Source organism: Vulpes vulpes, chromosome 6 (genome assembly GCF_048418805.1).
Source record: "Vulpes vulpes isolate BD-2025 chromosome 6, VulVul3, whole genome shotgun sequence".
NCBI lineage: Eukaryota > Metazoa > Chordata > Mammalia > Carnivora > Canidae > Vulpes > Vulpes vulpes.
Window position 1 is genome coordinate 53366 of NC_132785.1, and position 23272 is coordinate 76637.

The 23272-nt window shown below is 68.3% G+C and overlaps 1 protein-coding gene across 1 annotated transcript; it reads left to right on the forward strand.

Moving 5' to 3' along the window:
- Positions 1-63: 63 nt before the first annotated feature.
- On the forward strand, positions 64-19742 carry LOC140599459 (uncharacterized). The gene is made up of 11 exons (XM_072762553.1): positions 64-192; positions 739-838; positions 1109-1261; positions 1562-1662; positions 15739-15970; positions 16639-16733; positions 16954-17019; positions 17564-17663; positions 17934-18086; positions 18383-18847; positions 19735-19742. The coding sequence occupies exons 1-11, from the start codon at positions 139-141 to the stop codon at positions 19740-19742; spliced, it is 1527 nt and encodes a 508-aa protein (XP_072618654.1). The 5' UTR covers positions 64-138.
- Positions 19743-23272: the final 3530 nt, after the last annotated feature.

The following is a 23272-nucleotide window of genomic DNA, read 5'->3' on the forward strand; positions in this document are numbered from 1 at the left end:
TGGGGTCACGTTCCTCCCCCTGGGGCCCGGGGGCGCCCTCGGGGCTGGGCTGGGCTGCGGGGAGCGCGTCCACCCGGCTCCAGGGGCCGCGGCGTGGGGCCTGAGCACCCCCTGCCCTCCCGCCAGGACGAGGAGCAGATGTCCACCGGCATCTACAGCCCCAAATGGTTTCTCCAGTGCTTCCTCGGCCGGGTGAGGCCCCCCCCCGGGACCCCCGCTCCCGGACCTGCCCCCTGCCCCCGGGGAGGGCCCAGCTCAGCCCCACCCTCCAGACGAGCCAGGCCCGACCCCGGGGTCCTGAGGCTGAGGCTGAGGCTCGCAGCCCAGCCCGTCCTGGAGAAGCCCAGAGGGTCCCTGGACGAGGTCCCGGGGGGCGGCCCGTCTCTGCCTCAGCTCCCCCGGGGGAGGCCGGGTCAGCCCGGGGTGTGGACGGGCCCTCGGCCCATCGGGCGGCCAGCCTGGGGTCCTCTCGAGGCGTGGTGTCTGTCGTCAAGTGCGGGCAGAGTCTGTGCCCCCAGGGGTGCGGGAGGTGCTGGCCGGGGTCGGAACCCGGAGCGGCCGGGAGTCCCTGATCTCCCTGGGAGGAGGGCACGCACGGGGAGGCGGGGGGCGGGGGGGGGGGCGCTGCGGGGCCTCGTCGCAGGCAGCCGGGGGCCAGATGGCAGGCCTAGCCTAGCCCCAGCCGAGCCCCCCAGGGGCCCTGCTCAGGCCGCTCCTCCCACCCCGCCGTCCCCCTAGACCCCCTTCTCGCTCACCCTGAAGCTGTGGGATGCCTACGTGTTGGATGGGGAGAGGGTGCTCACGGCCATGGCCTATACCATCCTCAAGGTGCACAGGAGTAAGTGAGCCCCCGGGAGCCCAGGTGTGCCGGGGGCGGGGGGCAGGGGCGGTGACCCTGGGCTCTGAGCAGCACCCAGACCTGGGGCGGGGGGACGGCGGGGCAGGCGGGTGCAGCGGGGCTCCCCGAGTGGAGCAGCGGGCAGGGGCCACCCCGGCCAGCGCACTGCCCGCGGCGCTCCTGGGCACAGCGGGACCCCAGCCGCTGGCCTGGGGGCCCCGGGGGCCCCAGGGCGGGGCCCTCTGGGTCTGACTCTCGCCCACCGCCCAGAGCGCCTCCTGAAGCTGCCCCTGGAAGGGCTCCGGGAGTTCCTCCAGGACTCTCTGGCCCAGCCCTGGGCCCTGGAGGACGAGGCCGTGCTGAGACACCTTCGGGCCTCCATGACCCAGCTCCGCAGGATGCGGTGCGACCTGCCCCCGCCAGGTGGGCTCAGGGCCCCGGCCCCTCCCGACTCGGCCTGCTGGGGCCGCCCACAGGGGACAGAGCCCCCGGGGCCCCCGTCCTCATCTCTGGGGCTCTCCTCTTCTGCTCCAGCCTCGGGGACCCCAGGCCAGGGCTGGGCGGGCGGGTACCCACTGCAGGGCCCGGGCAGCAGTGTGGGGGGCTGAGCACAGGGTCAGGCCGGGGGGGGGGGGGTCACGCGGGAGCCGTGAGGACCCCCGGGGCCCCCAGCGGGGGACACACAGCCTGCTGGAGACGCTGACCCCGTCGGCCTCTTTCCAGCGGGACCTGAGGAGTTCCCCACGAGGCCCCTGGGCCTGGAGCCAGTGTCCCCGGCGCCCGGGCCTCTCCTCCCTTCTCCGGCCTCTGAGCCACCGCGCAGGGTGGAGGAGCCGGCCTCCCCGGGCCCAGCCGCCCGGCCTGAGCCGCCCGGACCCCCTCCCGGCCAGGCCATCGTCCAACTTGCCCCCCAGCCCCGGCGGTGGAACTCCCTCCCCACCCTCCCGGGGCAACAAGGCGGTGCAGGCAGGCGGCCCCGGGACACGGCGGGCTTCAAGACAGAAAACGGGGTCTCCTTCCATTTGGCACCTGCCTGGGCCACCCCAGAGGCCCCGCGACGGACCGGGCCCTGGAGCACCCCCGGGACTCCCATCACGCGGTCCCCCCAGCCCCCTAGGGATGACGCTGTCGGGCCCAGGACACCCTTCCTGCCCCGCGGCCACTGCAGCTCATGCCCCTCGCTGGGCAGTGACGGGCACAGCCAGGGCAGAGCCAGGGCGGCGCTGAGCCCGCTGCCCCGAGGCCCCGCACAGGCCCGGGACCCTCTGCCCCCCGCGTCCACGGGGCAGCTCGATGCTCGCGGGCCTCGGGGGCAGAGCGTGGCGGTGAGGGCGGGGGCCCGGAGGCTCCGGCCCGCCGTCACCGTGCCCTGCCTCGTCTCGCTGTGCCTCCCGGAGGGCGGCACCGCCCGCACGGGACACCAGCCCCTGACCCAGAGGGACCTGGGCTGGCCTGGCCCCGGGCTCTGTGGGGGCAGGGGCGACTCGAGCGCCTGCCCCAGGCCCAGCGCTAATGGGATCCAGCGCCCCGGGGCCCTGGCCAGGCCTGCATTCTGGCCCCGGGCCGAGCGAGCCCTCTCACAGCAGGATGTGGCCTCCTGGGCCCTGGGCGTGCCCCACAGACCCAGGTCGCTGACCTAGGGCAGCCCTGGGGATCCCGGGACACCCCAGGGCAGGGCAGCGGGGGCAGGCCCGTGGGCCCCACCCACACCCCCACCCCCACCCCCACCCCCACCCACACCAGGAGGCAGGCTCCTCCACGCGCTGGGGCTCCAGCAGTCAGTCACCCGGTCCCAGGGGGCCCGAGGCCGGGGTCCAGCTGCCCTGCGGGGACCCAGCGCAGGAGCCCATGGGCCGCAGGTCCACGTCAGCCCTGCCGCCCCCAGAACCGCCTCTCACCGCCCTGACCTCAGGACACGCGCCCCCACCCGGAGTCGAGTCCGCACAGGCTCCCAGGCGGGGGACGACTCCAGCACCCGCACCCCTGTGGGATTCCCGCTTTCCTCTAAGGACAGGAAGGTCTCCCAGGGGAAGGCGCGCACCCTCGGCTCTGAGCCCCTGTTTGCTGTTGCAAGTTCAATAAAGTCTTGTTGTGTGAGAGGGCACGGCCGGCTCGTTTCTGCGTCTCCCGGAGCTCTGTGCACGGGGTGCGGAGACACCCCCAGAGAGGAGGAGGGGGCGCCGCCCAGGCCCCGACCAGCCCCTGCGGGGGCGCCGCCAGGCACACACGGCTGACGTCCCCACGTGCCTTCCCGGGGCGGCCAGACGCCAGGGTCAGGACCCCGCAGACTCTACTGCGACTCAGCCTGCGCCCGCGGCCAGGACGGGCCTGGGACAGAGTGACAGCCGGGGAGCCTCAGGTCACCAGGGTCTGTGCTAAGCGCCCTGGGAGGTCTGTGCCCCCTCTGTCCAGGGGGCCTGGGCTGCCCGGGCTCCGGGGCGCTTCCTCCCCTCCCCGCCCCGGGCCTGTGCGCCTGGGGCACAGAGGGCCCGCGGGGCGGTCAGCGTGGCCCCGGAGCGGACGTCAGGACAGCAGGCCCTTGCAGCTCTCACACCTGGGCCACCCTCACCGGGCGGGCTCAGCGTGCACACCCGGTGCTGCTGGATCCCTCGCACCAGAGTGTGGAGGGCACCCTGCACGCCCTGGAGAGTAGGGGCTGGGTGAGCGCGGGGCTCGGCCTGGGGGCAGGCAGCGCAGGGGACCGAGGGACCCCGGCCCCGTCCCCACCCCGACTCCCACACCCACACACACACACAGGCAGCCCCAGGGCTCCCCCCACGGGCAGCCGGCCCCTCAGGAGCTCCCCCCAGGGCGGCCCCGAGGTCTGGCTCCCCGCTGGAGCTGGAGAGGCATCGGGGAGAAGAGAAGCGGCCGGCGCTCGGCGGGGACCCGCTGCCACCCACGGGAATGTGGCCGAGCCGGACCTTCCAGCTCAGCTGACCCCCCGGCGGGACGGGACGGCACGGGACGGCACGGGACGGCACGAGGGGGCCCGGGTCGGCCGGGAGAACCCAGCTAGCCGCCCAGCGCCAGCACCGGAAATGATGGTGCTTCTTCAACCGTTTCGGCGTCAGGACGACGCGGCCCGAGGATCAGATCGCGGCACGGCGACAGACAGGCACACACCCCAAACCCAACAAACGTCGGAATCCCCCGACTGTTGTCAGACAGCAGCCGGACGGTTACAGACGTGACGCTGGGGTCCCCGGTAGGACACACGGAGGACGCTCCAGACCACGGCTGCAGAGGCGCTGGAGGCCCGGGGATGCGCCTGCGGGTGCCCACGGGGAGCGCGGGGCGGCGGGAAGCACCCTACAGAGGGGGGCCCCTCCTGGGAAAGGACGCCGGGTCCCCGCGAAGGCTCCCGATGCTGACAGCTGTCCCCCTCTCCTTCAGCTTCTGGTTCCCCCCCGCCCCATTTTGCTCTTCCTGATTCTCCGTCGGCCTCCGCCCTGCATCCGAGCCACTGACCACACGGGCTTCTTTAGGACGTCGGGTCCCAAAAGGAGGCCGAGCTCTGGCTCCCGGGATCGGGAAGGACCATCGCCGAGGTTTATGCTGATCCCCCCGAGCTCGTGCCTTCCCGGCTCTTCTGTCCTGCAGAACGAGGGGAGGCACGGGCCTTACGGGGAAGGAGGCCCACTCCCACTCGGGCGGGACCGTCCCTCGTGGGGGACCCCGTCATCTGGGCCCGGGAGAGCGAGCGGGGCCATCAAGAACAGGTCGCAGGCTAGACATGGTCCGCTCTGAGGTTTGTCCTGAAGCGAGCACTCCCCTTCCACGTCACGCTGTCTTAGTTCATCCATTTATTATTTGTTAAAGGTTTTACGTTTATGTCCTCTCTACACCCAACACGGAGTTCCAGCTCACAGTCCTGACATCAAGGTCCCCCGACCAGGCCGGCCAGGCACCCCAGGGCCATGTTTCTCATCTCTTTGCTGGCTCGCCTATCTCTGCACCCAGCTGGGACATCGAGTCCACGACGGGGGAGCTTTAGCTACCTCCGAACCCGCAAGAACCCGGAACGTTCTCGCTGTGTCCCCATCCTAGAACGACCTTCGCCGTCGAACAGCAACTCAAATAAATCGGCAGCCAGCCCAATGACTCCTGGTCAAGGAAACGGCCAACTTGTCACGTGTGTGGGCCCCGCTCCCTGGGCTCCCGGGGCTCCCGGGGAGGCTCCGCTTTCTTTAACATCGACCAAGGTCCCAATGACTCCACCGCACCTCGACGCCGGGGCTCAGTTTCTGCCCTGACCCGACACAGGCAGCACGTCGGCTTCAGTTACTCCCTGTCAATCAATCAAAGGGAGCCTGGCCGCTCTCGGGGTGGTTGGGGTGGTTGGTAAGAACACGCGACTCTTGTTCTTGGGGCGGAGAGTTCAAGCCCCATGTGGGTGTAGAGATGACAGAAAAATAAAATCTTAAAAAGAAAATCAGTCAGTCGGTCTGGGGGAGACACAGCCCCGGATCCCACAGGGGCAGGGAGCCAGCTGACGGGTCTACGCACACTATTAGAAGCAGCAGAGCACAAAGTCAGAACTTCCAGAAGTCTGCTAGAGGGGGGGACACGCCGGCCTCGACGGTGCTCGGGAGGCGAAGTGGGGGGCGGCCCCTGGAGCGACAGGGTGGGCTCAGGGTCCCCGGGGTCCCAAGGACGGTGGCGCCAACGGTTCCCAGGCCCAGGAGCGGGGACCCCGGCCGAGGGCCGCGGGACTAGGGCCAGCTGTCTGCCCTGTGTGGCCACAAACTGCAAACCCCTGTGCGGTCACGGGGCCGCGTCCCTGGGCCGGGCCAGCAAAGGCCAGAAGTGGGAGGAGACCCTCCCGGGCGGGAGGAGCACGGGTCTCTCCCAGGGCAGCCCCTAAAACTTGGAGGTTTGAAACTCAGTCACTTGTCCGAGATAAAAAGAAAAAAAACAAAACAAAACAAAACTCGGACACAGGCAGGGTGAACGCAGGGTTCTGACAGACAGAAACGGTGGAGACAAGAGGGCTTGATGGCACATCAGAAACTATATGCCAATAGGACAACCTACAAGAAATGGACACCATGACACTATATATAGAAAACTACAAAAATGAACAAACAAAAAAATGTTAGAACCGGTAAATGAATTCAGTAAAGTCACAGGATACATAATTAATGCACAGAATTCTGTTGCATTCCTATACCTCAGTAAGAAGGTAAGAAAAAGAGAAACTAAGACATTAATAAAAATAAATTTAAAATGAAACAAAAAATAATATTATACTTAAGAAAAAACCTAAGGAAACAGCTATAAAAACTTACTCTGAAGACGATGATGGAAAGAAATCGATGACACAAAGAAACGGGAAGAGACACTCCACACTCGTGGACTGAAAGGGTACGAAGTGTCTTCACAACCGAGAGCAGCCCAGACGTTCCTATAAACCCTATCAAAATGCCCCCAGCATTTCTCACAGAGCTAAGATAAATGATCTTCAACTTTGCATGGAACCTCAAAAGACCCCAGACAGGCGAAGCAGCCTTGCAAAAGAAAAGCCAAGTAGGAAGCTTCACATCGCTAGATTTCCAGTTATGTCACAAAACTGTTGTGATGAAGACAGTACGGTCCTGGCACGACAACGGACACACAGACCGAGAGCACAGAGCAGACCTCCCAGAAATGAACCCACAACTATGTCGTCGTTTAATCCTTGATAAAGCTGGAAAGAATATCCAGTGGGGAAAAAAAATCTACAAATGGTGTTGGAAAAACTGGATAGACACAAGCCAAAGAATGAAATTTCTAGTTTTTGATTTTACTTTTGTGTGTGGCTAAATTCCTAGAAAATATATAACCTACCAAAACTGACACATAGAGAAATAGAAAATTTGAATAGACCAATTCTCAGCGAAGCTGTTGAGTAATAGAAAAAAAATTCCCAAAACGCAGAAGTCCACGACCAGATGGTTTCATGAGTGAATTCTATGAAACATTTAAAGAAGTATTAAAGCCTAGAAAGAGTATTATGCTAAGCACAATATGCCAACCCTAACCCTAACCCTAACCCTGACCCTGACCCTGACCCTGACCCTGACCCTGACCCTGACCCTAACCCTGACCCGGAAGCCTCCCCGCGGGTCCTGAGGAGGCCGGGCCCCTGTGGGCGTGGACGCGACCCCCACACGGCTGTTTCCCGTCTGTTGACTACGTGGGACTCCCAGCGCTGAGAGGGCACCTCCGTGGCTTGTTCCTGCTCTCGGGGGAGACGATTTCAGGTCGTCACCCTCGGGGATGACGTCAGCTGCGGGCCTTCCTACGCGGCCTCTCCTCTGTTGACAGACCTTTCCTAAAACCCCCTGTGCTTTTCATGCTTTGTTCTGTCAAATGCGTTTTCTGCGACTCTTGAGGGGATCGTCTCCTTTCTCTTTGTTTTTGTTGTTTTTTTAAAGATTTTATTTATATATCCTTGAGAGACACCGAGAGACGAGAGAGAGAGAGAGAGAGAGAGAGAGAGAGAGAGGCAGAGACACGGGCAGAGGGAGAAGAAGGCTCCGTGCAGGGAGCCCGATGTGGGACTCGATCCCGGGACTCCAGGATCACGCCCTGGGCCGAAGGGAAGGCAGGCGCTGAAGCGCTGAGCCCCGCCGCCCCCCTCCGCCCCGGGCCGCCCCATGTCCTTTCTCTGGTTAACGGGATGGATCGTGCTGAGTGATCAGAGGGGCCGCGGGGGGCAGGTGGGCAACGTGGATGAACAAATAGGGAAAGCTACAAGCGTGTGGTTCTAAATAAAGGAATCCCGGAAATTTAGAAAGTACGGCCTGGCAATAGAGTCAGGACCGTGGGGACAACTCGGTACGGGGACAGACGGTGACGCCGCTTCTCGCGGGGAGAGCTGAGCGAGGCACAGAATTGTCAAGTCGCCAGCTGTAGCCCTGAAACTACTGTCCCCTTGGGTGTCGACGGCACTTCAACAGATACCAAGGAAAAGGGGTTTCCGGTGGGAATCCCGGTGGGTCCGTGAAAGGCATTTACACGGTCGTGACGCACACGAAGGCGCCTCTGCAGAGGGGATCCAGATGCTCACGTGTCTTCATGTTAATGTTTAGAAGATGTACTTGGGAGACGGTGCGGGGGGCAGGGGCGGAGGGACAGGGGGAACCTGGAGCGGACTCCTCACCCACCGGAGACCGAGCCCCACCCGAGGCTCCACGCCACAACCTGGAGATCCTGGCTTGAGCCAAACTCAAGAGTCGACGTGGAACCGACGGACGGAACCACCCAGGAGCCCCTCAAATGCTCCTAACTGCAACCCCACGCTGTGAACCCTGGGGGGCGGGGGGGGCATCTGTGACCCCCAGTCTGCCTTGAAGGGCGGGAGGCCTGCAGGGCCCGAGGATGGGAACTGAGGATGCGGGAGGCTGTCTGCATCGCCTTCCCGCCCGGCGTGGGGACAGGACCCTCCCCCGGGACCCTCGGCCACCAGGGTGAGGGCTGAGTGCTGATTGGACCCCGCCTGCCCACAGTGATGATGCGGGACCCCGCTCTGGGCGGAACTGTGGTGCCCCCGGGTTCCACCGCTGCCTGGTGCCCACTCTGCGTCCGCAGACCTTCGGAGGCACCGGTGCTCCGGATCTGGCTCGCAGCGACCCGACTCTCCTGCTCTCCCCAGTAGCCCAGGACTCGTCTCTCCTCAGTACCCCCACGCTCCTACTCTCCCCAGTACCCCCACCCTCCCACTCTCCCCAGTACCCCGCTACTCCCACTCTCCCCAGTACCCCCACCCTCCCACTCTCCCCAGTACCCCCACCCTCCCACTCTCCCCAGTACCCCCACCCTCCCACTCTCCCCAGTACCCCGCTACTCCCACTCTCCCCAGTACCCCCACCCTCCCACACTCCCCAGTACCCCAGTGCATAAAGAGGAGGCGCCCACACAGCGACAGGTCACAGGTGAGTGGCAGCTGATCCCTGATCCCCGCGGGCCACAGTGGGGCCTGTGGATCCGCGTGGGGGCACAGGCCTCCCGCGCTGGGGTCCACAACACCCCGACCCCCATGCGATGACCGTGAGCAGCTCCCACAGCCCTTCCACAGCCCCACGGGGTGAGAGCGGCCACCCTGCTGCCCCCGTCCAGGGAAGGAGGCTGCAGTCGGAACTCAGGCAGCTCCCCCGGGACCCCCGCTCCCCTGTAAGCCCTCTGCTGTGCAGGCAGCCAAGCCATGACCTTTCCAGCCTGTCCTAGACGCATGGACCCCGACAGGGGTGACTGTCACCCCCCCATCCCGCCCTGTGCCCGCTGGGTCCCCCTGGCCCGTGAGCAGGCTTGCTCTTCAGGCTCCAAAGAACGTGGAGTCCCTCGTGCTCCCCCAGGGCCCCCCTCAGGCTATTCACACATCGCTGCCCTCAGGGTGGGGAGTTCGGTCGCACTCTTGCTGGCATCAGGTTTTAATTTTGATGAAGTCCAGTCCGTCGCTTTCTCCCCTTGGTCGTGTGCTTGTGGAATCTCGGAGAAACCTTCCATTCCCGCCCCCCCCCCCCCCAAGCCCGCAGGGACACTCGCTGGCCGGCCCACCCACCACCATCTCTGCGCCGGCCCCGGGCTGGGAGACGTCACCCCCGAGCATCAGGTGGGCAGTTCCCCGGAGCCCCTGGGTCCCCCGCCCGTGTGCTCCTGATACCGGGGTGGGAGCGCTCTGTGACCCCAGCGTGACGGCGTGCCCTGGGACAGTGGCTGGGAAGGTGGACTGTCGGTGGGCGACGGACAGACAGACAGGCAGCGAGGGCCCGTGTGTGATGCCTGTGCCCCTCGGGGCTACGGGGTTGTCTCCGGCTCCGGTCAGACAGAGGGGCGCCCGCCCACGGGGAGCACCCGGACGCATGTGTCTTCGGAAGGTTCTCACGCGCCGTCATCCTTGGATGTGTTTGGATTGCAGCACGATGCAGGAGGACCCGGAGACCCTGCTGGCCTTGCAAAGGGCCAATATCGTGGCCCAGTACCATCAGGTGAGGCCCAGAAGGGACCATAGACACTACACACCCACGACAGGGGGGACCGTACCTGCAAGAGCAGGTGAGGCTCAAGAGGGGATCAGAGCCAAGGATGAGCCAGGTCAGCCCAGGCAAGGACCACAGTCACCAGGAACAAGTGAGACCCTGGGGACGGTCCCGGTGTCAGTAGCAACTAAGGGTCCATCCTGGATCCTCGTCATTGGTAGCGGAGGAGCCCAGGCACCAGGTACAGGTGAGGCCCGGGTGGGGACCAGAGTCACCAGGTCCAGATGAAGACCACAGCTACCAGGTCCAGGTGAGCCCCGGGTGGGGACCAGAGTCACCAGGTTCAGGTGAGGCCAAGGTGGGGACCACAGTCGCAGATCCACATGAGGCTCAGGTGGAGACCAGAGTCACCTGGGTGAAGCCCAGTTGGGGACTAGAGTCACCAGGCCTGGGTGAGGGCCAGGTAGGGATCAGAGTCACCAGGTCAAGTGAGGCCCAGGTGGGGACCACAGTCGCCGGGTCCGGGTGAGGCCCAGGGGGGGATCGTCACTGATAGACAGAAGCAGGTGAGGCTGCCAGGCTGCGCCCACTCTGGCGCCCGGCCAATCTCAGAGGGTCGGCGCTCCCTCAGGATCCAGGGGAGGGAGGAGCCCTTCTGCTCCCTCCTGTCTCTGTCCCCACTCCCCTGCTCTGATCGGTCCCCACCACGGAGCCCCCCTCTGTTGCAGGCGCCCCAAGCAGGGTCTCCGCAGGACCTGTCACTGTGCAAGGTCGCCGACCACCAGGGCTTTCTGCAGTGAGTCCCCTGGACACCCCTCATCCATCCCAGGGCGGGTGGCCTTTGCAGGAACACCTCTCTGGAGGCTGACCCCCCCGCCCCCAGGTCGGGACCTGGTCCCCTGGAGCCCTCTGAGGGCCATGTCTGCGCTGGGTTGCAGCTGAGACACCCCGGAGGCCGACCCGGGACGTGGGCAGGAAGGGAGCTGGGCCCGGGGGAGGCCCCTGGACACTCAGAGGAGGGGCCCCCACGCCTGCTTTGGGCAGGCCCAGGTGTCAGCCTGCTGCATCCGGGGGTGGTGGTGGGGTGGGGTGTCCAGTCCCTTCAGCAGGGGATCCCGCCCGTGAGGGGCTCTGGGGCCGGGGCGTGCTCTCCGTAGGGGGACGGCCTGGTCTGGGCCGAGTCCGCAGGGGTGCTCTCGCCCACACCCGAAGGCTTTTGCGGGGCTGCAGGTGGATGCCGGGGACCAGGCCAGCGCAGGGAGGGGGGGGGGCCGCAGAGGGAGGCCCCGACCAGGCAGGAGGAGGCAAGAGGAGGAGGGGGCTGCCCTGGGTGGGAAGGAGGGAGGGGACAGCCCAGTGGCCTAGGTCGCAGGGGACGAGGCTGATGGGTCAACAGCCCCACGAGAACCTGACGGACGCTGGAGACCCCAGGTGGGGCCCCCTCGGCCCTGCTCACGGCCCAGTGTCTGCTGGGATGGCTCAGGGGTGGTCGTGCTCAGGGGCTCCGACAGGACGGGAGGTGAAATGGGCCAGGGTGGCAGAGGGGACAGCAGAGAGGGGAGCCCGGGGACAGCAGGGGGACGGCCAGGGGGCAGGGGGAGGCCGGCTGGACGCTGGGCAGTCAGGCCCTGGGGAGGCGGGGGGACCTCAGCGGGACGGTCACGGGGCACCCGGGCCACGCTGACAGCTCTCGGGCTGGTCCATCGAGGAGGGGGGCAGGTCACCCCCTGGGGGCGCCGAGGGGTCCCCGCCCAGCCCACCACCGGCAAACACCCTCCTCAGACCCCCCAGACGCCGCCCCCGCCCGCCCTCAGGCCGCTGGCAGCCCCTGCCCTCCCCGGGGGAGCCCTGCCCTCCCCAGGACGCTGGGTGCAGACGGGGTGTGTGTGTGTGTGTGTGGCTGTGGGGCCCGGGCCTCAGGGCTCTGCGTCTCCTGCCTTCCAGGGACAGGGAGCTGCCCGACCCCAGCCCCCGCGAGGCCAAGGTGAGAGCCCGTCCTGGGCCCCGGGCAGGACGTGGGGGGGAGCTGGGGCCAGCTGTCTGCACCGCGTCCCCCAGGACATCCCCGGGCGTCTCCCCAGTCCCCCGTCCCAGCGCTGCACGGGCCGCCGGGAACGCACCCGAGACCCGGAGCCGCGGTCCGCGGGGGGCCCTGTGCCTTCCTGGCTCCTCCGGGTCCCGCGGGGCACTGGACGCGGCCCGAGCGCCCACCTCCCGCGGCGGGAGCCTCACCTGCGGCCCCCGCCTGTCCTCTCCCAGAAACTCCGCCAGGAGACCCGGCGCGCGGACAAATGGATAAAAATGCTCAAGCGATGGGACCACTACCTCCCCAGCGAGAAGGTGGGGCGCTGGGTGCCCCCGAGGGCTCTCCGTCCTGACGGGGCTGGGGGGCCGCCCTCAGTGTCCTCCTGCCCCGTCCTCGGGGGAGCCCCCTGCCTGGGGAGAGTCTGCTGGGAGCCCGGGCCTCCCTCCCCAGGCCCCGGGACGGCGGTGGGGGAGCGTCAGGTCGGGGCCAGGGTCCCTGCTCCTCGCGGGGGACGGGGGTGGGGGGGGGCCCAGATCCAGGGAGACCCAGCCGCTCTGCAGACACCCTGGAGCCGACGCCGGAACCTTCTAGATGCCTCGTGTTCCCTGGGCTCCAAGGGGCCGCCCTGGGCCCCTCTCACCAGCACTGCCTTCCTCCCCGCAGCTGCGACGCCGGGTGTACAAGGGGGTCCCGCCCCAGGTGCGGGGACAGGTGTGGCTGCGATTGCTGAACGTCGACCAGGTTAAGGCCAGCAATGCCGGGAAATACCAGGTGGGACCCGACCCGTCTACTCCCCGTGGACCCTCGGTCCCCTCCCTGCCCAGGGCTGACCCTCCGTGACCCCTCCCCACCCGGGGCTGAACTCCCGTGTCCCCTCCCCACCCGGGCTGATCCTCCACGTCCCCTCCCTGTCCAGGGCTGACCCTCAGTCCCCTCCCCGCCCACGACAGCTGGGCACAGGCCCTCACGCAGGCCCCGTGGGCACGGTGGGCACTCCCGCCGTCCCCGGCCTCCCAGGGGAAGGGTGGAGGTTCCTGCAGGACACACTCCCGTGGTGGCCCCGGGGCTCCCTGCCCAGGACGGCAGCTGCTGACAGGTCGGGGTCTGTGTCCCTGACGCCGGCTCCTCCTCCCGGGGTCTCCCCGCAGGCAATGAAGGAGGCGGCCCTGGTCTCCTCCCGGGACATCGTGCAGATCGACCTGGACGTCAACCGCACGTTCCGCAGTCACACCATGTTCTGGGACCGCTACGGGGTCGGGTGAGGCTGCTGGGCCAGCGGGATTCGGGGGTCGGGGGCCCGGCCTGGGAGAGGCCCGGGGGCTTCTGTGCTGGGGACACGGGGTCTCCGAGGCCGGGGGGAGCGACGGCAGCAAACAACACACTGCCACGTGGTAGGGTGCTGGGGATGACCCCCGTGCCCCCAACCCCAGGGTCTCGGGGATGGGGAGGCCGCAGGACGGGGCCTCCAGGGGTCACCGTCTGAGCTGAACCCCAAGGGGGTGAGGGGCGGCCCCGTGAAGAGCAGGGGGCCGGGGTGGGGGCGTGGGGGGCACGAAGGGGACCTGGGGCCAGGGTGCATGGCCGCGGCTGGACCGGGACACGTGGACCCGACGAGGGTCGGACAGGTCAGGGTGACACCCACCCTCCGGTGCTTTATGTACTTCTGAATTCTGGGCATTTTGTTTTAGACAATTTGCACTTGGTGAGCACACACGGCATGACGCCCCCCCCCCCCCCCGACGCCGCCCCGGTCCAGGCAGGCCCTGCGCGGAGCACACGGGGCCCCAGGGGCAGGGGCAGGGGTCACAGCAAACCCCAGACTGGGGTCGCCTTTATCTGTAGACGTCTCCGTGTGCACCTTAGAGAAGGGGGTGCCCTGTGTCCGCAGCCCCCCACGCCATCCCCCTGCATCACCCCCCACACCATCCCCCACAACCCCAGACCCCCACCCCTACACTATCGGTCCCGCCCCCACCGCCACCCCACCCCACCCCCACGAGGACGCGGTGCAGCTGCCCCCTGTGGGACATGCTCAGCCTCCCCGGCCACCTTGGGGTTCTCTGGACGGCCTGCTCCCGTCAGAAGCCCGGGTGTCCCGCAGAGTCCCCAGGGGCCGCGGGGAGGTGGGGAAGGCAGGGAGCCCCCCGACAGGGGCTTGCAGGTGGGTGGAGCATAGGGTGCAGCTACCTGTGTGTGCAGCGGGCGGGGTGTGTGGGAGCCCGGGACCCCAGGGGTGACCTGCAGGGGCGCCAGGGGCGGGGCTGGGGAGACGCCAGGCATGGGTGGCTGGGCTTCCCGGGCGGGCCGCTCGGACCGTCTCCCCACGAGAACTCGGTGCTCCTCCCTGCAGGGAACCTGCTGCCCCCCGGGGCCCCCGCGGCCCTCAGAGCGCGGCCGGGTCAGGCTGACCTGTGACCCCCGGCCCGGGGGGAGCCGGCCTCCAGCAGCCCGGGCCCGGGGGCCGCGGAGCCGGGGTGCAGACTCAGGCCGCCGTGCGGGGGGCATCGGGCGGCTCCTGGCAGCGCTGAGGGGGCCGCACCCCGTACCCCCCCGTGCTCAGATAGTGACCCCAGGGGTTCGCAGCCTGTATCGGGGTCACACCTGCACGACGTTCCCTGCTCTCCTCACGGCGGCTCAGACCTGGAGCCCCGAGATGCTCTGGGATGGGCGGGCCCGGGGTGCCCCCCACAGAGTCCAGCCCAGGGACACCTGGGAAGACCTGGGGGTGCGCTCAGGGCCACGGATGCCCCGGCTGCGTGGGCTCGGGGCAGGGGTCACGTGGGGCTGGTGGTGTTCCCGGGACACGGGGCCGGGCCAGGCCAGGGCAGCGGAGGAGAGGCGTCAGGGGCTGCGGGGACCGGGGCAGGGGGAGCGCTGGCTCCCATGGGGGCGTGCGGGGGGGGGGGGGGCCGCTCCAGGGCTGGAGGCCCGGGGCGCTGGCGGCGCTGGGGGAGCCCGGAGCTGCACACCCCACGGCGGGAGCCGCTCGGAGGCGTCGGACACCCCAGGGTGCACTGAACCCCCGGCACGCTGCACGTGTGAGGTCGCCGCCTGTCCCCGTGCGCAGACCTGACCCCGGAGATCGGCCCCCGCGGAGGGGCCCTGCGGGCCGCGGGGCCTGCGGGGCCGGTGTCGGCACCTCGGCGGCCTCGCTGGGCGGGGGCTGACTGAGCAGAGCCCCCCGCTGTCCCCCCTCCTAGGCAGCGAGCCCTGTTCTGCGTACTGGCAGCGTACTCGGTGTACGACACGGTGAGTGTCCCTGCCCCCGCCTCCTGCCCCGCGGGCGGCCTTGTCCTGAGTGGTGGTGACCAGCGGGACTCACAGTTATGGCCCCGGCTCCACGGCCCCCGAGATGCCGGGGAGGGTCTCTCTCCTCCGGGACGGGCAGGGGGCGGGGTGCAGACCTCCCAGGGGAGGCAGGGCCTGCGTGCCCGAGGGCCGGGGCTGCCCAGGGCCCCCGCGTGCACCGCGGCCGTCCTAGAGCTCGGGTCTGGACCCTGACAGACGGCACTACCGACGAGAGCCCGGGCGGGGAAGGCTCCCACTCCCCCGAAGGGAACGAGGCCGAGGCGCCCAGGAGGCCGCCCCCTTCCACGGCGCATTCCAGAAGGGTCCCCGAGGACCCCAGCTCACACGCTCCCCGGCCCCGCGGGGTGTCCTGGCCCAGCTCCCCTCGTGGGACCTGCCAGGGGCCACAGTCAGGCCCCCCCACCCCCCCGCCGACCTGCCCTCTGGGGGGTCTCCAGACCTGGCGGGTCCCCTACAGCCTGGCACAGCTCACGGAGGCCCCTCCTGCTGGCCTGAGGACGGGGGTCCTGGCACGGCGGCCGCAGGGCTCGGTAGCGGGGCCCGGGGTGCTCGCGCCCCAGCTGGTCCGGGTGGCCCTCACCTGCTCCCCCGCCCTCTGGGAGCCCCCTCCGGGAGCCCGGGCTGGGAGGGAGCCGGGGGAGCCTGACGCCCGCGGGGAGGGCTCAGAGGGGGCCTCGGGGCGCACGCCCTCCGTGGGGCTCTGGCTCTTGCAGGAGGTGGGCTACTGCCAGGGCATGAGCGAGATCGCGGCCGTCCTCCTCATGTTCCTGCCCGAGGAGGACGCCTTCTGGGCGCTGGCCCAGCTGATGGTGGGCGACCGGCACTCCATGCACGGTAGGGGCCCGCCGGGGAGCTCAGGAGGGCCTCCCCGCAGGCTGCTGCACCGGGGGGCAGGCGGGGACCCCCCAGCTCGCCCCCCCACGGGCAAGGGCCCCGCCTCCCCGGTGGCCTCGGGGTCCCGGAGCCACGGCCACCCGCCCCACCGTCTGCAGGCCAGGCACGCACTCCCGTTGCTCCCCCAGCCTCCCGCCGGGCTGCCGGCTTGTCCCCCAGGCCCCCCTGCCAGCCCACGGCCACACGGGGCCCAGGGGGCAGCGTCTCCCCCTCCCGGGGGCCCCCAGCCTCACTCCCAAGCCCCACAGCAGAGGGCCGTGCACGCCCATCACCCTCCCCTTGGCCTGCACCCGCTGCCCCTCGGGGCTGGGGACCCGCCTGTCCCCGCGGCGGCCCCCGCAGGAGAGAGGGTGCTGGGTCAGCCGGGCCCGGTCCTCAGCCCCCAGCCCACGCCCCGCGGGGTCTCTGTGAGGACGAGGGTCCCCGGGCCCCGCGCCCCCGGCCTGGGAGGCAGGCCCTGCCCTCTGGGAAGAGCGGATCCAGCCAGGGCTCCGAGGGCGGTGGGCACACGGGGGTCAGGGCGTGGCGGGGAGGCCCCTGCCCCGACACCCCCCACCCCGCCTGGTGCAGGAGGAGGCCCTGACCGTGGGGGCCTGGGGACTTCTCAGGCTTCTTCGTCCCGGGCTTCCCGAAGCTCCTCAGGTTCCAGAGACATCACGAGCGGGTCCTCCAAAGAGCTCTCCCGGACCTGAGGAAGCACATGGCGAGTGGGGGCGAGTGGGAGCTCCTGAGGCTCCGTCCCCGGAGCCCGGGGCAGGGGGTGGGGGGCATGGCCCTCCCTCCGAGCTGCCCAGAGTTGGGGTCACGTTCCTCCCCCTGGGGCCCGGGGGCGCCCTCGGGGCTGGGCTGGGCTGCGGGGAGCGCGTCCACCCGGCTCCAGGGGCCGCGGCGTGGGGCCTGAGCACCCCCTGCCCTCCCGCCAGGACGAGGAGCAGATGTCCACCGGCATCTACAGCCCCAAATGGTTTCTCCAGTGCTTCCTCGGCCGGGTGAGGCCCCCCCCCGGGACCCCCGCTCCCGGACCTGCCCCCTGCCCCCGGGGAGGGCCCAGCTCAGCCCCACCCTCCAGACGAGCCAGGCCCGACCCCGGGGTCCTGAGGCTGAGGCTGAGGCTCGCAGCCCAGCCCGTCCTGGAGAAGCCCAGAGGGTCCCTGGACGAGGTCCCGGGGGGCGGCCCGTCTCTGCCTCAGCTTCCCCGGGGGAGGCCGGGTCAGCCCGGGGTGTGGACGGGCCCTCGGCCCATCGGGCGGCCAGCCTGGGGTCCTCTCGAGGCGTGGTGTCTGTCGTCAAGTGCGGGCAGAGTCTGTGCCCCCAGGGGTGCGGGAGGTGCTGGCCGGGGTCGGAACCCGGAGCGGCCGGGAGTCCCTGATCTCCCTGGGAGGAGGGCACGGACGGGGAGGCGGGGGGCGGGGGGGGGCGCTGCGGGGCCTCGTCGCAGGCAGCCGGGGGCCAGATGGCAGGCCTAGCCTAGCCCCAGCCGAGCCCCCCAGGGGCCCTGCTCAGGCCGCTCCTCCCACCCCGCCGTCCCCCTAGACCCCCTTCTCGCTCACCCTGAAGCTGTGGGATGCCTACGTGTTGGATGGGGAGAGGGTGCTCACGGCCATGGCCTATACCATCCTCAAGGTGCACAGGAGTAAGTGAGCCCCCGGGAGCCCAGGTGTGCCGGGGGCGGGGGGCAGGGGCGGTGACCCTGGGCTCTGAGCAGCACCCAGACCTGGGGCGGGGGGACGGCGGGGCAGGCGGGTGCAGCGGGGCTCCCCGAGTGGAGCAGCGGGCAGGGGCCACCCCGGCCAGCGCACTGCCCGCGGCGCTCCTGGGCACAGCGGGACCCCAGCCGCTGGCCTGGGGGCCCCGGGGGCCCCAGGGCGGGGCCCTCTGGGTCTGACTCTCGCCCACCGCCCAGAGCGCCTCCTGAAGCTGCCCCTGGAAGGGCTCCGGGAGTTCCTCCAGGACTCTCTGGCCCAGCCCTGGGCCCTGGAGGACGAGGCCGTGCTGAGACACCTTCGGGCCTCCATGACCCAGCTCCGCAGGATGCGGTGCGACCTGCCCCCGCCAGGTGGGCTCAGGGCCCCGGCCCCTCCCGACTCGGCCTGCTGGGGCCGCCCACAGGGGACAGAGCCCCCGGGGCCCCCGTCCTCATCTCTGGGGCTCTCCTCTTCTGCTCCAGCCTCGGGGACCCCAGGCCAGGGCTGGGCGGGCGGGTACCCACTGCAGGGCCCGGGCAGCAGTGTGGGGGGCTGAGCACAGGGTCAGGCCGGGGGGGGGTCACGCGGGAGCCGTGAGGACCCCCGGGGCCCCCAGCGGGGGACACACAGCCTGCTGGAGACGCTGACCCCGTCGGCCTCTTTCCAGCGGGACCTGAGGAGTTCCCCACGAGGCCCCTGGGCCTGGAGCCAGTGTCCCCGGCGCCCGGGCCTCTCCTCCCTTCTCCGGCCTCTGAGCCACCGCCCAGGGTGGAGGAGCCGGCCTCCCCGGGCCCAGCCGCCCGGCCTGAGCCGCCCGGACCCCCTCCCGGCCAGGCCATCGTCCAACTTGCCCCCCAGCCCCGGCGGTGGAACTCCCTCCCCACCCTCCCGGGGCAACAAGGCGGTGCAGGCAGGCGGCCCCGGGACACGGCGGGCTTCAAGACAGAAAACGGGGTCTCCTTCCATTTGGCACCTGCCTGGGCCACCCCAGAGGCCCCGCGACGGACCGGGCCCTGGAGCACCCCCGGGACTCCCATCACGCGGTCCCCCCAGCCCCCTAGGGATGACGCTGTCGGGCCCAGGACACCCTTCCTGCCCCGCGGCCACTGCAGCTCGTGCCCCTCGCTGGGCAGTGACGGGCACAGCCAGGGCAGAGCCAGGGCGGCGCTGAGCCCGCTGCCCCGAGGCCCCGCACAGGCCCGGGACCCTCTGCCCCCCGCGTCCACGGGGCAGCTCGATGCTCGCGGGCCTCGGGGGCAGAGCGTGGCGGTGAGGGCGGGGGCCCGGAGGCTCCGGCCCGCCGTCACCGTGCCCTGCCTCGTCTCGCTGTGCCTCCCGGAGGGCGGCACCGCCCGCACGGGACACCAGCCCCTGACCCAGAGGGACCTGGGCTGGCCTGGCCCCGGGCTCTGTGGGGGCAGGGGCGACTCGAGCGCCTGCCCCAGGCCCAGCGCTAATGGGATCCAGCGCCCCGGGGCCCTGGCCAGGCCTGCGTTCTGGCCCCGGGCCGAGCGAGCCCTCTCACAGCAGGATGTGGCCTCCTGGGCCCTGGGCGTGCCCCACAGACCCAGGTCGCTGACCTAGGGCAGCCCTGGGGATCCCGGGACACCCCAGGGCAGGGCAGCGGGGGCAGGCCCGTGGGCCCCACCCCCACCCCCACCCCCACCCCCACCCCCACCCACACCAGGAGGCAGGCTCCTCCACGCGCTGGGGCTCCAGCAGTCAGTCACCCGGCCCCAGGGGGCCCGAGGCCGGGGTCCAGCTGCCCTGCGGGGACCCAGCGCAGGAGCCCATGGGCCGCAGGTCCACGTCAGCCCTGCCGCCCCCAGAACCGCCTCTCACCGCCCCGACCTCAGGACACGCGCCCCCACCCGGAGTCGAGTCCGCACAGGCTCCCAGGCGGGGGACGACTCCAGCACCCGCACCCCTGTGGGATTCCCGCTTTCCTCTAAGGACAGGAAGGTCTCCCAGGGGAAGGCGCGCACCCTCGGCTCTGAGCCCCTGTTTGCTGTTGCCAAGTTCAATAAAGTCTTGTTGTGTGAGAGGGCACGGCCGGCTCGTTTCTGCGTCTCCAGGAGCTCTGTGCACGGGGTGCGGAGACACCCCCAGAGAGGAGGAGGGGGCGCCGCCCAGGCCCCGACCAGCCCCTGCGGGGGCGCCGCCAGGCACACACGGCTGACGTCCCCACGTGCCTTCCCGGGGCGGCCAGACGCCAGGGTCAGGACCCCGCAGACTCTACTGCGACTCAGCCTGCGCCCGCGGCCAGGACGGGCCTGGGACAGAGTGACAGCCGGGGAGCCTCAGGTCACCAGGGTCTGTGCTAAGCGCCCTGGGAGGTCTGTGCCCCCTCTGTCCAGGGGGCCTGGGCTGCCCGGGCTCCGGGGCGCTTCCTCCCCTCCCCGCCCCGGGCCTGTGCGCCTGGGGCACAGAGGGCCCGCGGGGCGGTCAGCGTGGCCCCGGAGCGGACGTCAGGACAGCAGGCCCTTGCAGCTCTCACACCTGGGCCACCCTCACCGGGCGGGCTCAGCGTGCACACCCGGTGCTGCTGGATCCCTCGCACCAGAGTGTGGAGGGCACCCTGCACGCCCTGGAGAGTAGGGGCTGGGTGAGCGCGGGGCTCGGCCTGGGGGCAGGCAGCGCAGGGGACCGAGGGACCCCGGCCCCGTCCCCACCCCGACTCCCACACCCACACACACACACAGGCAGCCCCAGGGCTCCCCCCACGGGCAGCCGGCCCCTCAGGAGCTCCCCCCAGGGCGGCCCCGAGGTCTGGCTCCCCGCTGGAGAGGCATCGGGGAGAAGAGAAGCGGCCGGCGCTCGGCGGGGACCCGCTGCCACCCACGGGAATGTGGCCGAGCCGGACCTTCCAGCTCAGCTGACCCCCCGGCGGGACGGGACGGCACGGGACGGCACGGGACGGCACGATGGGGCCCGGGTCGGCCGGGAGAACCCAGCTAGCCGCCCAGCGCCAGCACCGGAAATGATGGTGCTTCTTCAACCGTTTCGGCGTCAGGACGACGCGGCCCGAGGATCAGATCGCGGCACGGCGACAGACAGGCACACACCCCAAACCCAACAAACGTCGGAATCCCCCGACTGTTGTCAGACAGCAGCCGGACGGTTACAGACGTGACGCTGGGGTCCCCGGTAGGACACACGGAGGACGCTCCAGACCACGGCTGCAGAGGCGCTGGAGGCCCGGGGATGCGCCTGCGGGTGCCCACGGGGAGCGCGGGGCGGCGGGAAGCACCCTACAGAGGGGGGCCCCTCCTGGGAAAGGACGCCGGGTCCCCGCGAAGGCTCCCGATGCTGACAGCTGTCCCCCTCTCCTTCAGCTTCTGGTTCCCCCCCGCCCCATTTTGCTCTTCCTGATTCTCCGTCGGCCTCCGCCCTGCATCCGAGCCACTGACCACACGGGCTTCTTTAGGACGTCGGGTCCCAAAAGGAGGCCGAGCTCTGGCTCCCGGGATCGGGAAGGACCATCGCCGAGGTTTATGCTGATCCCCCCGAGCTCGTGCCTTCCCGGCTCTTCTGTCCTGCAGAACGAGGGGAGGCACGGGCCTTACGGGGAAGGAGGCCCACTCCCACTCGGGCGGGACCGTCCCTCGTGGGGGACCCCGTCATCTGGGCCCGGGAGAGCGAGCGGGGCCATCAAGAACAGGTCGCAGGCTAGACATGGTCCGCTCTGAGGTTTGTCCTGAAGCGAGCACTCCCCTTCCACGTCACGCTGTCTTAGTTCATCCATTTATTATTTGTTAAAGGTTTTACGTTTATGTCCTCTCTACACCCAACACGGAGTTCCAGCTCACAGTCCTGACATCAAGGTCCCCCGACCAGGCCGGCCAGGCACCCCAGGGCCATGTTTCTCATCTCTTTGCTGGCTCGCCTATCTCTGCACCCAGCTGGGACATCGAGTCCACGACGGGGGAGCTTTAGCTACCTCCGAACCCGCAAGAACCCGGAACGTTCTCGCTGTGTCCCCATCCTAGAACGACCTTCGCCGTCGAACAGCAACTCAAATAAATCGGCAGCCAGCCCAATGACTCCTGGTCAAGGAAACGGCCAACTTGTCACGTGTGTGGGCCCCGCTCCCTGGGCTCCCGGGGCTCCCGGGGAGGCTCCGCTTTCTTTAACATCGACCAAGGTCCCAATGACTCCACCGCACCTCGACGCCGGGGCTCAGTTTCTGCCCTGACACGACACAGGCAGCACGTCGGCTTCAGTTACTCCCTGTCAATCAATCAAAGGGAGCCTGGCCGCTCTCGGGGTGGTTGGGGTGGTTGGTAAGAACACGCGACTCTTGTTCTTGGGGCGGAGAGTTCAAGCCCCATGTGGGTGTAGAGATGACAGAAAATTAAAATCTTAAAAAGAAAATCAGTCAGTCGGTCTGGGGGAGACACAGCCCCGGATCCCACAGGGGCAGGGAGCCAGCTGACGGGTCTACGCACACTATTAGAAGCAGCAGAGCACAAAGTCAGAACTTCCAGAAGTCTGCTAGAGGGGGGGACACGCCGGCCTCGACGGTGCTCGGGAGGCGAAGTGGGGGGCGGCCCCTGGAGCGACAGGGTGGGCTCAGGGTCCCCGGGGTCCCAAGGACGGTGGCGCCAACGGTTCCCAGGCCCAGGAGCGGGGACCCCGGCCGAGGGCCGCGGGACTAGGGCCAGCTGTCTGCCCTGTGTGGCCACAAACTGCAAACCCCTGTGCGGTCACGGGGCCGCGTCCCTGGGCCGGGCCAGCAAAGGCCAGAAGTGGGAGGAGACCCTCCCGGGCGGGAGGAGCACGGGTCTCTCCCAGGGCAGCCCCTAAAACTTGGAGGTTTGAAACTCAGTCACTTGTCCGAGATAAAAAGAAAAAAAACAAAACAAAACAAAACTCGGACACAGGCAGGGTGAACGCAGGGTTCTGACAGACAGAAACGGTGGAGACAAGAGGGCTTGATGGCACATCAGAAACTATATGCCAATAGGACAACCTACAAGAAATGGACACCATGACACTATATATAGAAAACTACAAAAATGAACAAACAAAAAAATGTTAGAACCGGTAAATGAATTCAGTAAAGTCACAGGATACATAATTAATGCACAGAATTCTGTTGCATGCCTATACCTCAGTAAGAAGGTAAGAAAAAGAGAAACTAAGACATTAATAAAAATAAATTTAAAATGAAACAAAAAATAATATTATACTTAAGAAAAAACCTAAGGAAACAGCTATAAAAACTTACTCTGAAGACGATGATGGAAAGAAATCGATGACACAAAGAAACGGGAAGAGACACTCCACACTCGTGGACTGAAAGGGTACGAAGTGTCTTCACAACCGAGAGCAGCCCAGACATTCCTATAAACCCTATCAAAATGCCCCCAGCATTTCTCACAGAGCTAAGATAAATGATCTTCAACTTTGCATGGAACCTCAAAAGACCCCAGACAGGCGAAGCAGCCTTGCAAAAGAAAAGCCAAGTACGAAGCTTCACATCGCTAGATTTCCAGTTATGTCACAAAACTGTTGTGATGAAGACAGTACGGTCCTGGCACGACAACGGACACAC

What these genes read in the sequence shown, in the direction of transcription:
- LOC140599459 (XM_072762553.1), top strand. Translation starts at nt 139, where the DNA reads ATGTCCACCGGCATCTACAGCCCCAAATGGTTTCTCCAGTGCTTCCTC. An exon ending in CATCCTCAAGGTGCACAGGA is followed by an intron (nt 17,664 to 17,933) that starts GTAAGTGAGCCC and finishes CCCACCGCCCAG; the next exon opens with AGCGCCTCCTGAAGCTGCCC. An exon ending in GTGCGACCTGCCCCCGCCAG is followed by an intron (nt 18,087 to 18,382) that starts GTGGGCTCAGGG and finishes GCCTCTTTCCAG; the next exon opens with CGGGACCTGAGGAGTTCCCC.